Consider the following 17,320-nt stretch of genomic DNA (forward strand, 5'->3'; position numbering starts at 1 on the left):
TGCTGTCCTAGTTCCTCCACTATCTCAAGTATGGAAGATCCATATATGACGATTGGCGGGTTGAGTTACACGTCATTTTCGTTGACGGGCGATTACGATAATGACGAACGGCTCGAGATGAACTACAAACCCAGACCGATCGAGAAGCAAGGATTCTGGCTCCCAAGGGTCACATCTGGCCTCGTGAAGCTATGATTGAAAAAGGCCGAAAGTATTCGGCCACTTGGAGCACAGACGCCGCCTCTGTCTGTTACCTTTCTCTTTGTTGGAATAAGAGCGGAATGCATGCTCTTCCTTGGATTGAAAACATTCAGTTATCTGCTAAACGAGATGTTCGACGTATCGTCTCATTTTCAGTCACCTGGCTGCCAATTTGACTATAATGTAGACGGCAGGACTTTTCTTGTTTGAAGAGGATTGGTCAACTCTCATATGACCGGGAGAATACCACTAATGGCATGGACATATGATCAATCATGACTTGAATTCGTGCGCTGATTTTGCCCGAGGGCCACGTCGAGCGGATGGATGCATGATCGAACTTGGACATTCAACCGCGTCTTGGCTAGGAGACAGCTGTGAGAAATGAGCAGATGAAACACTGGAAGTCGATTGGTCCGCCAACAGTACGGCTCGTCACGTCTACGTTTTCCATCAAGCGAGCATTCTCCCGCACAAAGACGATGAGTCCGTTTGAGGAGCAATTGGTCACACAAAACCACCGGAGCTCACATGGGTGAAGCCGCATGCTGGGCACCAATGTTTTGGAAAATGTAACGATGGGGGTGGGCGTGTCTGCAAGGTTTGCAAGATGACCTGTCACATTCAGAGGCTTCAGGCTCACCCCTCTGATGATCACGCAAAAAATTCGGGCACAGCTCAACCGTTCCAAATGACGGGCGACGACGTGTGGTGTCTCTTGAAGACTCGACGACTCATTAAAAGAAGCAGAAACTGCTCTGTGGACGTGGACCCGGAACCGTGGTATGCCGGAATTCCTGTCTCAGTCTTCCATAAACCGACCATCTATCTGCAAGGTGACCACCATGACAAGAAATAGCTGTGTTTGTGAACAAGTCCCTCGAAACTGCTCCGTACAGAGGAAACAGAATCAGCGGCCCAGAAGCCGGCTGAACTAGCACTTTGGGTCACTCAATAGTAAGATATCACTAAACACCCCAATGGTCCTGCTGCTGACAGATGCGCTTGCTCTGACTGTCAATCAATATACGACAAGTTGTACCCAGAAACCCTCCCATCATGGCATGGTCGAAATGAATTTCGGTTCTCTGACAGGACCAAAAGCGCATGCAACAAGTACTTGACGGTCGGACTGGCATGGTTTGCCTCAATCTTCACATTAGCATTATTTTGTCGGTCCCATCCAAGACTGCCCACCAGGCCTCCATGGGATAGAATCGGCGGCGGTGTAACCTTGGCATATGTATGTATGTATGCTCCCCCTCCGGATCCAGCAAGACGGGAGCGAATCAACGATGGCTTTCTGGGAATTGGGTCATTACCCCCTGTTTGAAGGTGTTAGGTTTGCTTGCACGTATGTATGTATATCTGGACTCTGGAGCATTCCTGGGGGGGCATCAAACTGCACTATGCAAATGTATTTTTTCCCACGGTATGCTGGCCGTGGCCTCCATCCCTCATACCCTGTAAAGAACTATGAACTTTATGATAGTATAGCAACTTGTCATCCGCGATACATTATCCCAAGTCAAGCCATTACTCAAAACAACGAAAAAGGAAGTGGCCTAATATGTCTGTCGAGGCATGTCTAAACACTTGTTGTCCCATCTGTCTCATGCAGCCTGAGAATCACGACGAACCACGCTGAGAGGGCAAAGGGTAGACATATTTCCCGCCGCCCGGCTGTCCTCGTTCCATCAGGGCATGGAACTCGGGACGTTTTACCGCCAAATAGTCAGCGACAAGGCATGAACACAGTCACACACATAATCACTCGGTTCGAAAGAGAAAAGACACATTGGCAGTATATTTTGCCGGGTCCTATTGCGAGACCTGCGTTCTGTCTATTCTCCCGCCTTGACCGGTTCACAGTCCTCTCAGACATGGTAGCAGACTGAATCCATGATGGAAAGGGAGGGCTGAACATGTATCAGATCTGGAGTGGAGCAAACTCACCTAATCTCCGTAGTGAAGCCTTGTCTCGTTCTTCCTTCACCCGTGCGTCTTACTAGCAATCGGTTCTTCTGACGTACTTGCAGATAAGGCTTCTGATGTAGTACAAGAGGATAATGCCAAAAGTGCCAGTTGACCACTCCTAGGCTCATGAACCAACCCCGCCTTGTTAATCCTAGATGTTGTATCGGAACTCCTGCCTACATTGGTATGTTGAACCGTGTAGCACCAGGTCCTCAAGTAGTAAGTACGTCGTCATCATCATTCACAGGAACCAATAATGAAGCACAAAAGCACACACACCATGACACTCAATCAAGTCTCTTGGCCTCTATTCTTCATTGTTCTTCCCGGTCACATCGTAGCTCTCGGCCATGATAGTAGTAGCACTACTACTAGTCTAGCCATGCTCACACGGGCGGTCCCGCAAAATAGCGTAGAAACAACGAGAAAGATTGTAGGGTCTGACAGTTGAGACATTCCGAACGCTAAGCAAGAGGCGGGAACCATGGCCTCGGCGTCTTCTCTTTCGAAAGCCTCTTGAGTACTATTTTACGCGACCGAGGGTTACAACACCCCCCAAATTGCATGATGTAACCAACTCTTCTCAGTATTCGTTGAGTAAACTCCTCCAGCTATAGAACCACAGAGGGGCACGGTCCTCGAATGTCTTCCCCTGGGCATCCCCATTGAGTAAGAGCGCGCAAGCCGATACCGACCACGTCTAGTATGTGTTTAAGCAGCTTAGAATAAAAAGCAAAGATGACTGCGGCTACTTCCGTGTACGAGACAGAAAGTACGGAGTACTCGGGACGAAATCCGTATCAGGCGCCAAGGAAGTAATAAAACTCTGGGCCACTGGTGCCGTTGGACGTCTAAGTATTTCGAACCGGAACTATTCCGTAGTACGGGGAGACCGGCGTCCAACGCCGTCGACTAGGTCTTCCCAGTCTCCCCCATGGTCACATACTGATACTGGTCTGGGGACCATGGCCCACAGGACGATGGAAATGTCGGATCTTTTGGAACTACCAAACACATGAGTGAACAAAGTACCATCAGGGATTTATAAGCGGACCCCCGAGGGGGAGGGAGGCACCGAGACCAGGGACTCGGGATCGACCTAGTCGTTCATGGTGCAACGGAAGCGTCCGGGATGGCAATGGATAGACCTTTTTGTGCTCTTCACGAGACAGCCTCTGGACGCATCATAGGCATCGATTGGTTTTACAAGTACCGGTCTGTACACCCCCGGTGACCCCAACTTGAGGCAGCGATAATCTTCGGGAGCCGCCGGTTTGGTCGGATCCAAGGGGCTGGGACTCGACCCTGTTGGGCGATCGCGCCTCGGAAATATTGCAAACTGCATTTGAAACAAAAGCCCGGTTTTTACTTCTAAGACTCTGTTCTTCGATGGGGGGGGACAGGGGAGGACGCCGTGTTCAATTTACAGCGTATTTTCCCGTTTTGAGATGCCGCCGAGGGCGCAGGGGTGATTTGTGGCTGTTGTGCACGGAAAAGCAAAGAAAACAGGGAAAAAAAGACACGCAAGAAAGCCATCTCTTCCACTTCTTAGTGTATTGAGGCTGACATTCTCGCAGCTGAAAGTGCTCGCGGAACGGGAATTTGGGATTACTATTCCATTATTCAATGTGCATGAGCTTGCCGGGGGCTAATGGTTGAAGAATCCCTGCAAAAGACCGCTCTTTCAGACAATAAACTCTCTTTCAGCTTGTGGCTGGCTGTATCCGTTCATGTACCAGCCTATGAAATGCAATGCGAAGCGAACCAAATTGATGGCTGTCAAACTGTTCCCCAGCCTTTGCCTATCCGCCCAGTCCGGAAATTTTCCAAAGAATGAACCGTTCACAAGTACACAGGGGGAAAAAGTAAAAAAAAAAAAAAGGAAAGGAAAAAGAGAAAGAAAGAAACGCCCGATATGTTGGTCTCTTGACGGACTGCTCGGTGATTGTGTCGGATTAGAAGAGGTTGTGTGACTTTGTGTGTTTTTCCAGCAACTCTACCGCCGGTGACGACGGGCTTCAAAGATAGTGATGCAGAATAAGATGATGTTTAAATCGGGCAAGGGTACACTGCCTCTTGTAAAGGGCCTATACGAGTGATTTCTCAATTTTGACATATAGTGCACCGCGGGGGATAGGAGCGCCTTCCAGATCCATCAGCGGAATGAAGCGATATCCCGAACGGAGGCGGTCGAGACGAATACAAGCCCATGCCAATACTGATGTGCTCATGCGGGAGTCGTCACCGATTCGAAAACTGACAAAAATTAGGATTTGGTTCTAAAGTAACGGTGGGAAAGTCGGTAAAGCCTGTGGGGGAAAGGGGGGGAGAAGCTTACCGGACGAAACTGAGCTCAGGAACGACCTTGGTTATGCCAGTAAATTCGAGGTGCCTTTTAGATTCCGGGAACTTGGGGTTGTTCGTTGCTCCCGCACCTATTCGCTTCTTGTAGTTACTTTCGCTTATTTCCTTACCAGTGGCCAATTCAGATTTCTCTACATGAAGTGTGACTTTGACGTAGGGACGGATGGCGCTTCCGCTTCTTGGTTCATCCCCCGAATCGTCGCTTTCCGTGGGGATATTTTGACCGGCGAATATGGTGAGGCGGAGATCTAATCTAGATCCGGGCGTTGCATCGTCGTGGGATTCGGACGACTTATCGGAGCTTTGGTATCCCGGCGGTTTAAGAACCCAGCCCTTCTCGTCTGCAAACATGCCCTCATTGATCATCATGCCCGTATCTGTGTTTTGCCAGTTCATGGCAGCCATTTGTACCCCGCGTCTCCAAAACAGGCTGGGGTCAAGGTTTGAACTGTCCCATCGCATCTTGTCGGGATACGCTCTCATGAAATAATTCTTGTTGTGTAAGAACACATCGCGTTGGTGTCTCTGATACAGCTCCAAGATACGCTTCTCGCTAATGGAGAAGATGTGAGCTGGCCGCTTTGCCTCCTTCGCTTCGAAGGTCTTGAAGTGTTCACTTCGCGTGTATACCGCCAAATCACCTAGGCTTTGGCATATGCGGCCCGTGTTAGACTTGTCGTGGGATATACTTGGGGCGGCTGGAGCGGAGGCGGATTTTGCCGGAGGCATTGGTCGGCCGCTCTGGCATACGTCGTTTTCTGATGAGTTTGTATCCGAGTCTGCTGGAGCTGTGAGAAGACGGTCGGGTGTGCTTGCCCCCCAAGTACTTTGGGAAGGAAATTGTGTCATACTGTCTCCGATGACTTGCGAGGTAGTCTGCGAAGTAGTTTGAGAGATAACTGGTGTTGTGCTGTCCACCGTATTTCGAGGGCTAACTGGCTCCATTGTGACGGTAGCTTTCTTCACCTTGACCAGAATTTTCCGTTTCAGGTCCTGCAATTTCGGAAGGCGGAACCTTGGATCAAAATCTTCGTGTGCTTCAGTCACAAGAAGGTCTTGCCACTCCTCTTTCATGATCTTCACCATGACCTCTTGTTGTTCGTGATCGGCGTGAACTTCCAAACTGATAATGACTGGCAAGTCGTTGTTTTCAAACGCGGACTCCTTAACAGCTATGCAAACTTCTCTAAATCCGCAGGGAACGGTCAGGGTGTGTCCATGGGTCACAATTGGCTCGCCTCTTGGGGGACTATGATGTCGAGGAGATCTCGGAGCATGTGTCTGGGATACCTCTAGCTTATCAGTTGACTGCTTCGTATCCGGCAAGTTTAGGATGCTTATTCTTGGGGACACTTCTTCCACCATAGTGCGGCTATGCGTGCTGGGGCTTCGGGAGTGAAGAGAAGCCTTTTCCCCTAGAAGATGGTTCGCCGCCGCCTTGACCTTATGATCCACGTTCTCCAATGCATTTGCAATAGCTACATTGGTCTGGGACGTCCTGGACAGGCCTCTACTGTGGCCTCGATGGGGCGATTTTGATCTTTCTCGACTTGGAGCAGGGTCTCCATTCCAGACGTCAATTTCGATACAGCGGCAACCTCTCAAGAGAACCTGGATTTTTATTCGTCAGCTCAGGTACCCCGATATGTCAAGCTCATCAAGGAAAGGCTAACGTTTCTGTAAGCTTCTGGAGTACTGGTCGATGAGAGCTGGTTGCCATCCAGATATGTATTATGGCTGCTGTTGATGAAGTAATTGGTCAGAGGTTTTGAGAGGTCTTTCTCTGGAGGCGGCCCAATTGCATTGACGCCATAACCTTCTACCAACACATGACGGAACTCTCCCGCTGTATACTGCTCCTTGTCGAGATTTTTAATAAAGAGTTCGCGTTGAACATCTCTGAGGAAGGCATAAAGCTTCTCTCTAGATAGAAATTTGTCATTCCTCTTCAACCCGTCATATAGCTCGTCAACTATATCATGGAATCTATTGCCAATGGGTGCCTTGCCTTCGGCTGGACCACTAGGTGACAGTGGCGCTGATTTATCGGGCGGAATAAACGTTGAGACTCCAACCAAGCTTCGCAGCGCTTCACGTGCATTCTTATTTGAGCTTCCGAAGATAGACATTGTTCGAGTTCGTTTAGGAGAATCTGCATCATCGCGCTTGCGGCTTAAGAAACGGCGACGCTGGAAGACAGGGAAATCAGTCTGGGAAACCCTCGAATCGTGGACAGATCTTCAGGCGGCATTGCAACACAAATATATGTGAAAACATTGAGACTTACCGCTGGAAACCCGCACAGAAAAGCCATTCCGATGGCACAAGCTGCGCTGCCTGTTTCCAAGTGAATGCGATAGCCAACAGTCGTATCTGAAAAACTTGGCACGAAGATAGCAGCTGATGCCGATGACGGCGCACCAGGCCCCAGCGGACTTGGGACAGGCAAACCATGCGCGATCGGTGCACAAGTCGAACCAACAAATCCCTAAACCCGGACGGATAGAGTAGCAATAGGCTCAAATACTGCTTGAAGCCCCGGGAAGATCAAATAATACGACGCCTCGAGGTCACAAACGTCACTGGGTTTGAGACTTTGCTCGAAGCAAAGCTTGGAATGTCAGCAGGGCAGCGCAAAGGCGGATCGTCGTAGAATCAAGGACCTACCGCCTCATTCACTACCTTGGTACCCAAGACTAGGCAGTACGCAGTGTAATATCCCATGGTGCTGACAACAGCCCAAAACTCGTGGTGACCCTGCTTGCTGGTGTGCTTGTCTCCCTGTCGCCATCTCTCCCTGTCAGCATCTGCAGGTTTCCACCACGCGCACCGCGCCTCATTGGGGGCAGAACCGGGGCAAAGTGCTTGACTAGTGGAGTGGCTTTAGTCCATGGATATGACAGCCCTATCAAAGTTGACGAGGCATCCTGCAGTAGTGTTCGCTCTTCGATTGGAGAGGCATTGGGGCCGTGAGACACGGTTCCGGGACGGCGATGGGAACCTGGTTGGTGCCCGGAGACCCAAGATGGATGATTGGCAAATGACGGCCGGCAGACATCGAGGGATGAAGCGACGCAGGGCTGGAGCACGCCGTAATAAATGGTACGATAATGTTCTCGCATGAATATGAGGCGCAGAGAAGGAGGATACGACTGAGACATCCAATGCCATCGCAGGCAGTTGAGGAGGATGCCGTGGATGCATGATGACGGGCATGAGTCGGCTACGTTTGGGGGAAATGAAGTGTCCTGCATTTTATCTGAGCAAGGGCCAAGGAAAAAGTGCTTCATGATACCGAATACGTAGTTGCTGGGTATTATCTGGTGTTTGGACAAGCACAGGCCGTCCAAAGTTGAGCCAAGGCATTTTGGCCTCCCAAGGCAGGCGCGGCCCGCCCGGTCCTGCAGGAACAGTCATGGGGCCATGGTTGAATGCTGCCTGGGCCAACAAGCGATCAAGTACCGAAAGTACAATGCACGCGCACCCCAGAATGCCGTCCTGAACAGATGCATCGCGCAACAAAAACCACATCTGAGGAGCCATTCCCGTCCACAATCCAGCTCGTTATCCCAAACGCCAAGGACTCCCTCCCTACGTCGGCACTAGTACAATGTCTTGTGCGGCTGACCGCGGAACGGGGCGATGCGGCGGGGGCGCATTCAAACCGTCATCTGTTAACGGAATTGGGCGCCAAACCTCTGCAGTCTTACCAGACGCCAGGCCTAGTCAACCTGGAAGAACGTGGGGCCCTCCGTGACGAATCAGGGTTGCAGTCTCTGCCAACCTCTCTTCTTCACCACCACCCCATGAACGAAAGTCCATCAAATGCTGACGCAGCTACTCCTTTGAAATCGAGCCCCTACAAGACTCACACAGACTACAGACGACCACTTTCATCATGGGCCGAGAACAAGAGACGCAAGTGCGTTCCTGGGGCTTCGGCCACGTCTTTACTTGGAGTGATGGACCGTAAGTCGAACCTGCGGCTGGGAGGGACTAACTACCCTGTAGCGTCACCCGAGTCTGGACAGATTCTTGGACGCAGGGACTGACGTCATACTGCGACAGCAACGCGCATTATCCTCCTCACTCTCACTCCGGGCTGACAACTCATCTCGTCGTCGCTGGCGAGATGACGCTGTGGTACCCAAATGAGCCCGATAGGGAGAAGAAGACGTATGGCGTTGGGTCTAGAGTAGATGTTGATGCTGGAAGGGTTCATGAAGTTTGGATGGGAGAGCAAGGCTGTACGTATGTTATTGGGGAGTAGTTTTGCTTCGGGCTCTGGACTTGTGCTCTGACTTGAGGCAAACCGCGTAATGCCTTTCTGTTCATATGCCTACAATTGCTGCGGTAGCTAAAATGAAAGGCTTGTCTCTTCAGAAGGCAGCGATGCGACGCTTGTGTCCCAGGTAATAGATGCTCGGGGGAGCATCCATTAGGCGAGTCATGACTTGCATAATATATTTCAATCTGACGATGAATACAAGTCCCCTTATGAAGTCTCGACAGTATGATATGAGGTTACGCTTTGTCAGAGTGGCTGTCGGATTTAACCACTGAGTCATGGAGCAAATAGATCCAGCAATACCGGCCCATGGCTGAATATGTCAGATATCTAGTTTATGAATATACAAGTCTTTGCTTTCTCTCTTTTTCGGGGCCTCTGATGGGCTTCTCCCCTTGGATGAGAGGAAGGGCAGACTTTCTCTAATCAACTTGTCACATAATTCAGCGCCAATACTAAGCGAATGCGCAGTTCTCTCCTTTGGGTCTGTCTTTCTCTTGTTTATTTGCTCTCATCTTGCCCTTTGTTGGATAGCCGTTTGGCCCCAGCATATGAATTTCAGAAAATCGGGATGAAGTTATCAAGTACCGGTTGCTGAGAACGTGGAAATAAAAATTGATTATACACAGTGTCCTTTGATGCTCTCGGTCCAGGGAATCTTTTCCTGACTAGCAAGCTGAAAATGAATCTATTAGTTTGATTTAATGAGACAACTGCTGAAAAAGATTCACGTTCTGTTCATCTACCCGACTGTATATTAGGTCAGGCGCAGCATCCGACTTCAATCGTCATTTCAGTTGCACTCAGTGACATCTCAGCAAATCGGCGCTTCCTTCTCAGTGCAGTCGAATTGGAAAGCCTGTACCGAAGGCTCGCACTCTTTCAGCTCCTATATTGGGTCGGGTTGCCTCAATTATCTGATCCCTTTCTTCAAGGCAGCCAGGTTTGACACACTATTCGCCCTTGGACGAGGGCTTTTTCGGCAAATATGTCTTGCACAAAGTACACACATTCTTTAGAGCCAAGGACACAATACTCGGTAGGCGATGCATACGAGAACCTCTTGTCTAATCAACACGCCTCCTATCCACGTGGTATTCATGTGCGGGAATGGCGGCCGAAGCAGCAATACAAAACACCTTCGAGAAAACCTACATAGACACTCCTGGAACTATCCATCTAAGTTCAATCATCGTCATCAACCCTGCCAACCCAGGAAGACGCCGGAAAATGCTCCAGAGCTGGCAGAAATATCCCCAAAGCAAACTTATCGAGTTCCCATCTTCGGTGACACCATCCAATTCACCGGCTGCAAAAGTCCTGCTGCCTATTCCGGTCGACGAATTCTTCACCATGCTAGTCATTTTCCCCCTCGCGGGTCGCGGACTGAGAATGGCCGCGCTGGCCGGATCTACAGGAACCCGAAACTCTTTTAATCCCTCGCGCAGAGTCCGTATATTGGACTCACCCCTCGAATTGAACTATCTCAATGTTTTTCTCTCCTGTTTACACATGCTGGAGGATGCTGTATTTGGTGCCAGGTTAGGATACAGATGTTTCTTGCCGGTGCCATCTTGTCATTTCGTTGGTGTGAATCATTTCCCAATGTATCCCAATGCTTGAGAAGGGGCACAAACTCAATGACAACAATGTTTGTACAACATACATTCCCCTGTGTGAGAAATAAAGGATTCAACAATTTAGTGTTGCATCAGGTTCGCAGATCCCCCTGAACGAGGCAAGGCAAGGCATGGTGCGGTCACACTGCAAGAAAATGGCTGGATGCTGCCAACTAGGTTTTCAATAAGCCCCAGCTAGCTCATAAATGCCTTTCCTGCTATGTTATCTGTTTCTTTCTCGTTATATAAACAACTCTGCCTAATGGCACCTCTTCTCTTCACGATGTGTCGTGGCGCGAGCCATTCCTCCGCCTCGCATAAACAACAATCCACGCAGCAGAGGCAGGTAGTAACTAATAGGGTATTCCACGGGAGAAACCTGCGTTAGCTTACCCTCGACGTCTTTCCTGTCAATGCGGCTTATTCTTGTGCGACTCACTCCACCGCTATCTAGGGTCCCAAGCACAGAGTTCACTGCTGCATATGTAGTCAGATGACCAGGAACCAGGCACGACGGAGCTGACAACGTATTTTCTCGCAGCTAGATCCCTGATGGTGAAGTCACCGTGGTCCTGCAGTAGTTTTAGGCTTGGTCACATTGCAGAACGATTCAAGTTAGTGTGCCAAGTACATACATACGGAATACTGCATCTACGATGCGGTCAAGCGGACGCGCTGCATGACATTGAGGTACGGAACATGGCCAGACAGACCCTCTCTGGATCTTGAAAGGTATATACATATGATCGGGGTGAGAGTGAAAATGACTCTTGGATCACAGCTGCTATCGGGGCCGTCCAATATCAAGGTGTTGGCCTAAATACACATGGGCCAACTCCCCGATACTTTTACAGCAAAAGACCTGTGGAATGATGATGTCACGAGGCCTGAAAGGAAGCTTATGATCCTTTGTCTCACCGCCGTTATCCATTTACCCGTGGCAGGGATTTGCGGTGACTTTCGGCATGGGCTCCGTCCGACGTTTCTAGAGAAGAAACTTGAACCTGGCCCCAAGAGGGACCCATCATGACGGCAAGCACGATGGGGCGATGTAATGATGATATGCCCCTCAAGAAAAGCTTCTCTCATGTGACAATTGTCAAGAGAGACTGTGAAAATCATGATACGCCTCGTCCCTTTGGCCGTGAATCGCGAGAGGCCGCCTCCTCACCTTTCCATATCACCAATTGCTCAAGTGGCTACTGCGCCATGGCAGCCACCGACTTCTCCGTGTGCGTGATGATGATCAAAGACACGACTACTCAGTGCGGCCAGTCTATAATACAGCTTCGTGCCCGTCAACGGCGGCCCTGTTTCCAAGACTGTGTGCGCTGCCGAAATGTCGTGGCCTCACAATGTCATGTACTATCGTGATGTAAATACCCAACACGTTGGATCGTATGCTTTGCCAATAGGAGATTAGGTGTTTCGCTACCGGTACTAGCGTCGTCAAGGGAAAAGTTTAAACTTTAGAGTCGTGTGGCGATGCTGGCAGGGTTACCCGTGTTCCTGTTGCCACTAACGAGGCCATAAGCAACTCGGAAGGTTTCTGTGGTACATCAGTTTATACCGCCCGTGTTGGCCAGGTAGGAACATTGAATCGATGATAGCTAGAGCTCGGTATGTGTGTCACTGCAGAGGTGAGCAGGCCTTATCTGAAACCAACCCCTCGCGAGGGTCTGCGGTGCACGGCGGCCAAGGCCGACGATGACGATGTTTCCTTCCATCCATGGCGATGCAGGTGCAGGTAGCATCCATCCCGAGCATCCCTCCCTCCCGCCTACTGGGCTGTGGCAAGGTGCATGTAGTGGCTGTCGGCGTGGCTGTCTTCGTATCGCGGTATGTGGCGCAAATCAAAGCTGGGGGGATGGATGTGGCCAAGATGTTCAGCAGCAACTCCCTCGCCCGCAGCTTCTTAGCAACTTGGCAAGGCCAGGATTGTATGTATGTACGGAGTATAATCCTTTCTCTTCCTCTCTCGCTCAATCGCAGCTCGGGTGCTTGCACGTAGGCATGGAGGAGCAGAGTGGTATTCGCATATCGACGGTGCGATGCCAATGGCGATGGAGCCGATCGATGTTTGGTGATCCGTATTCCACTACCCTGGCCGTGTGGGGATCCCAAGGCCACAAACGCCGGGACGCGGAGTGCGACCCATCGATGCCAGGTGTGACTTGGACAGGCCGTTTCATATTGCGGTTGAATGCCCAGAGCGCGAGGCTCAGCCCAGGACCAGGACCAGGACCCCAGAAGCCGTTCGACGGAGCCTGTTTTGGCAACTTGGCCATGGCCTCCTCGATCTTTGTTTCGGAGTCATGCCATGGATGACCTGAATTCGAAGACCCTTCCTGGCTATTTCCCATGGTGCGATCGCTTGCTCGCTTGCTCGCGGCGAGCACGGGCCTCCCTCGCTCTCCTCCCTTGCCTCCTCCTCCCCACATCTCGCGATGCTCTGCAAACATCTGGTAGCCTTGGGCTGCCAAGTCGACAGGTTCAACCGTCCAAGGCGGCCAATGTCTTGCATCTCCTTTCGACAGGCAGCATAGCCGGCGTTGTTGGCTGGCTGCCGGCTTCGTACATGCTGTACGGTTGGGGTTCGTGTCTCAGACAGCCATCATCAGTCGCCAGGCGCGACTACGGCCACATTTACCGCTTGGCTTGGGGCCTGACGGCGCCTCGGAGGAGCTCCAGAACCCTCCAGGGCCGTTTGGAGCCAAACCCGTTGTCTATCTGCTTCAGGCGACACGACGCCGCCAAACGCCTTGTCCAGCTGGGCCATCTGCCATGTCCGTCTCCACCAACGTTGGTGGCGCCTCTCTTCTCCGTATCGAGCAAGCAAGGTCGCCGCGGTAGTCTTGTTGGATGGCGAGCCGGGTATGTACGATTGGACGCTCGGGGAATTTGTTCGCACGCTGACCTGCCTTGGTTATAGACTTGTTGTCTTCTTCCGTCCTCCCGACGGGGATCCCCTCTCTCCTAGTTCCAAACACGACCATCATAAACCTTGATGCTCACGGACAGTCCTCTTGATCCGTAGTAATATTAACCAGCCTCCACACGACTAGCTTTGACTATCGCCCTTGGCACTGCTTTTGAACTACATACATCTTATACCATCTCACACATGTTCGTCCTGCTTCGACATATCGTATGCTTCCTTTTTCCTCCCCAGTAGTTCCTGGGCCTGGCCTGCTGCATTATATGATCGTTCTACGCCGGCCTCTCCCGGCATCTGGGACCTATGTTGTTTGATCGCAGACGAACCCGGGCGGAATCCGGGACCCATGACAATGACAGTGGTCGCGTCGCATTTCCCGATCGATCCTCCTCACTCACTCCGTACATGTCGCTCCAGAAGAAACCACAGGCGGCTTCGCGGCCGTATCCCCAGCCTGATGTTGGAGGCTCGGCGTCTCGAGATCACCGGAATGGACTCGCTAACCAAGATGAAATCGAGTCTGGCCTCCGCAAACACCCCTTCTACGCTCATGATGTCTCCTCTCCTCAGGATCTGAACCGTTATTCTCGCATACATATTGGGCCAGAGTATGCGAATGCCGCTCTGACAGTCCAAGCACAGTCGCAGGACTCCAAAAGGCACGAGCCAGGCAACTTGGCAATGCGCAGACATAAGCCTGAACTTCAATTACAGAGTTCGACGGCATCAGTACCACACAAATCGTCGACTCCCGCTGTCAGAAGGCGTAGACCTGAACTCTCATTACAAAACTCGACTTTATCAACACCGTACAGGGCGACGCCCGTCGATTTCGGGAGAACACACGTTACTCAAGACAATGTTCGTACAGCAGATGTTCCTAGGCGCAAATCAATACGCAAGTCAGCTGTAGTCGGTGCCTCGAGCACAAGTAGCCTTGCTAATCCACCTCCACTGCAAAAAGTCGGGTAAGTCGTGAATCCGTATCAATAACTTGAAAAGGATACGTTTCTCACATATATTTGACAGCGCGGACAGCCAAGAACGACGAAACACACCAGCAAAGCCCGCCTTGGCCAAGTTGGGTCTGATGCCACTCTCTCCATTGAATCTCAGTTTTGTCGACAAGCGCCAAAATTCTACTCCCCCCAGTACATCCGATCGTCATGCTTCCCGCGACCCTGGCTCTTCTTCTCGCTCAACTCCGCCCCAGTCATCTGCCGAACGGCCAGTGTCTGCAGTTGGTGATGCTAGGCCGGCCCTATCATACATACCGATGCGTCGACGCTCACTGGTTCAGACTCCTGGTCTCGCGACAAGGACGCCATCTCGTTATAGGCTGCCTGGGGGTCGTAGTAGCTTCAGATCCTCGACATCGCTTGCATCTGTTCTGGCTGGTGCAGCACCAACAGGTGCCGAGGCGGGCAAAGACGCTGCGAGTGAGAGTAAACGAAAGATTCAAAGGCACATGTCGCTACCTGATCTGCAAATGAAGGCGGAACAGGAGCGATCCGGCACACCCAGTGAGTCCGACTATCAGCAGCTTGGCGGTTTGAAACTGGGGACACTCCGAATTACAAACTTTTCTTCGGTCCCGAGACGGATGCGCGATATCAACGGAGGAAAGCAAACCCAATCCACAACGGCGAAGTTGAAGAATGGCATAGGAGCTCGAAATGCAGGTTTCCGTCTTGGCTCCCAGAGCGTACCGAATCTCTCTAATCCTACGCTCTCAACAATCAATGCCACAAAGAATGGCACAAAAGACCATCTCAACGGCAACCCGTCCGTTTCATTCAGTTCTAAACGCCACAGGCGTTTCTCTTTCGGTGACACGCCAGGGGCTGCGTCTAGCAGAAAGCGTCTTTCAATTCTGAGGGAGCTCATAGAGGAGCCTCTTGATGATTATGATTTTATGCGCGAAGTTTCGTCATCACATCCTCAAGCAGTAAAAGAGGATTCATGCAATCAGACTCAAAACCAAATAGCCACTACAGAGGATAACGCGGCATTGAAACATTTTGCAGACGAAATTCTTGACACCAGCGATGATTCGAGCGTGAATCGTATCTCAGACAGCTCAGAGATCAAGCCCGCAAATGATGTTGATCTATACGACATATCTAGACCGGACAGCGGCTTTATATCGGCCTCCTCTTCTTTCAGTTCCCCCGGCTCACCTTCACAGACGGATAGCGGTTATAGCTCCTCTACCTCAATTCAATCAAAACCTGCAGTTGTAGGTTCTGGAGTTGCTGATAAGACCGCTCTTGAAGGCTTATCGGGACGCGACACAAATAATATGGGTGACGATAAGGACGGAGCTGTTAGTCATCAGACTGAGGACGATTCATTAAATGGCCCTCAGCGAGATTCGGTCATCTCGCTGTCAAGAAGCAGTATGCGGCTGTTGTCGTCCCTGATACGACCCCGGCATAGCCTTGCGGTTTCAGGGACTGGCGACGATGGCAGTCAACTGGATCAAAACGGTTCAAACAGCAATAACGATACTTTACGATCCAAAGACAGCTCTGTGAGTCAAGACGGTACCGTTCAACCGAGGGTTCGATCAAACAGCGGTAGCCAATTGGCCGGGAAGCTGCAGCGGTTGTTCGCACATCACAAAGAAGATGACTTATCTACCGGATATGGCTCGCATGACCTCCGGGCGGTCCCCACGGTTCCAGTCGACGTCGAAGAGCGACTCAGTGAGCATAACAGAGTATTTCCAACCTCGCCAAAGAAGCTTACCAAACATTCTAACCGGAGCACTGAATCACTTAAAACCATCGTCAGCGTCGACAGCGCCATCGCGTATAGCGAAAGCAATTATAGCCAGGATGACGATGACGATGACGATGAAATCAGCCATTATGGTCACAGCATCAGAAGTGGCACAACTTACAAGGGTCATAAGAGCATGAACAGCCTGGACAGCGTCAAAAGCTTGAATAGTATTGCCAGTTCTGGGACTGTTAGGAGTCTCTCGAGTTCCGAGAGTGCTAAGAGCGACTCAACTATCACAAGAGGGGATGACACAAAAATATTCCATATTGAGGCACTGCTGGACGGACCTGGCCCCGAGGCTGAAGATAATGATACCCACTTGCAAAGAACTACGACTCCGGTTGCTATCCCAGCTGCCTTGCCCATGGAGGAGGCTTACCAGGACGCATTCATCGGCGAGAAACCTGTACCTCCTCCTCGAAATCCATCCCGCCAGAGTAGAAAAATAGGTAATCACAAGGCCATACTTGAGGCTACCCGAAACGTCACCGAAAAGGCGGCACCCCAGGAGGCCTTCACTACGTTGCGAACCCAGGATAACCGGTTCATGAAAAATGAACGTGCGATTCTCCCTGCCAGTCAAACGGCGCGAACTCACATCAGCTCCGGGCTAGACGTGTATAGAGCCAGGGCACCCGTATCGGCGCCGAATCTTGCAAATTCCTTCTATTCCAACTCGGAGGCCGCAGCTAAATCTGTATCAAGACTGACCGTTGCGGATCTGACCAAAGAGCTGCCACCAGAGCCGCCGCGCGATGATCTCCTGCGCAGTTCATTCTCAAAACGACCGTGGCAGCAGAAGCGATTAGCCGAAAGGAAATGGCTTCAGAATAACAATGAAGAGAGCGTCCGAAGTTATGAGTTTCATCATAATCATGTACGATCCCAAACAACGACCGTCATGGGCCGGGAGCAGACTCAGGTAGTCCAGGACCATATCTCGGTATTCATGTCACAGCGTCGACACTCTACTTTGATTCACCGGCCGGCCTTTTCTGAATCTCTAGCAATTGCTTCTCTGGAGCGTCCAAAGGACGAGCCTCAGCCACCTTACCGGGTCCTCCACAGCTATAATTCGCCAGCATATAAAAACATTCCCATCTGGGCATAATTACCACACTTGTCAGGCGTACGATGATTGATACC

General features: G+C 51.0%; 3 protein-coding genes across 3 annotated transcripts; 2 read left to right on the forward strand and 1 right to left on the reverse strand.

The window, feature by feature from the left end:
- Positions 1–4,265: 4,265 nt before the first annotated feature.
- On the reverse strand, positions 4,266–6,671 carry MAA_00804 (BcPLC2, phospholipase C; the record flags this gene model as incomplete). The annotated part of the gene is made up of 3 exons (XM_007818802.2): positions 4,266–4,434; positions 4,517–6,153; positions 6,216–6,671. 3 exons carry the CDS (start codon positions 6,669–6,671, stop codon positions 4,266–4,268), a joined length of 2,262 nt encoding a protein of 753 aa, XP_007816993.2.
- A 1,769-nt stretch (positions 6,672–8,440) lies between these two features.
- Positions 8,441–8,812, forward strand: MAA_00803 (RmlC-like jelly roll fold protein; the record flags this gene model as incomplete). The annotated part of the gene is made up of 2 exons (XM_007818801.2): positions 8,441–8,511; positions 8,554–8,812. The coding sequence occupies 2 exons, from the start codon at positions 8,441–8,443 to the stop codon at positions 8,810–8,812; spliced, it is 330 nt and encodes a 109-aa protein (XP_007816992.2).
- A 4,980-nt stretch (positions 8,813–13,792) lies between these two features.
- MAA_00802 (uncharacterized protein) lies at positions 13,793–17,285 on the forward strand (the record flags this gene model as incomplete). Its single annotated transcript, XM_007818800.2, has 2 exons — positions 13,793–14,355; positions 14,417–17,285. The coding sequence occupies 2 exons, from the start codon at positions 13,793–13,795 to the stop codon at positions 17,283–17,285; spliced, it is 3,432 nt and encodes a 1,143-aa protein (XP_007816991.2).
- Between the last annotated feature and the right edge of the window lie 35 nt (positions 17,286–17,320).

The sequence above is a fragment of the Metarhizium robertsii genome (assembly GCF_000187425.2).
Source record: "Metarhizium robertsii ARSEF 23 chromosome Unknown MAA_Scf_7, whole genome shotgun sequence".
NCBI classification, from domain to species: domain Eukaryota; kingdom Fungi; phylum Ascomycota; class Sordariomycetes; order Hypocreales; family Clavicipitaceae; genus Metarhizium; species Metarhizium robertsii.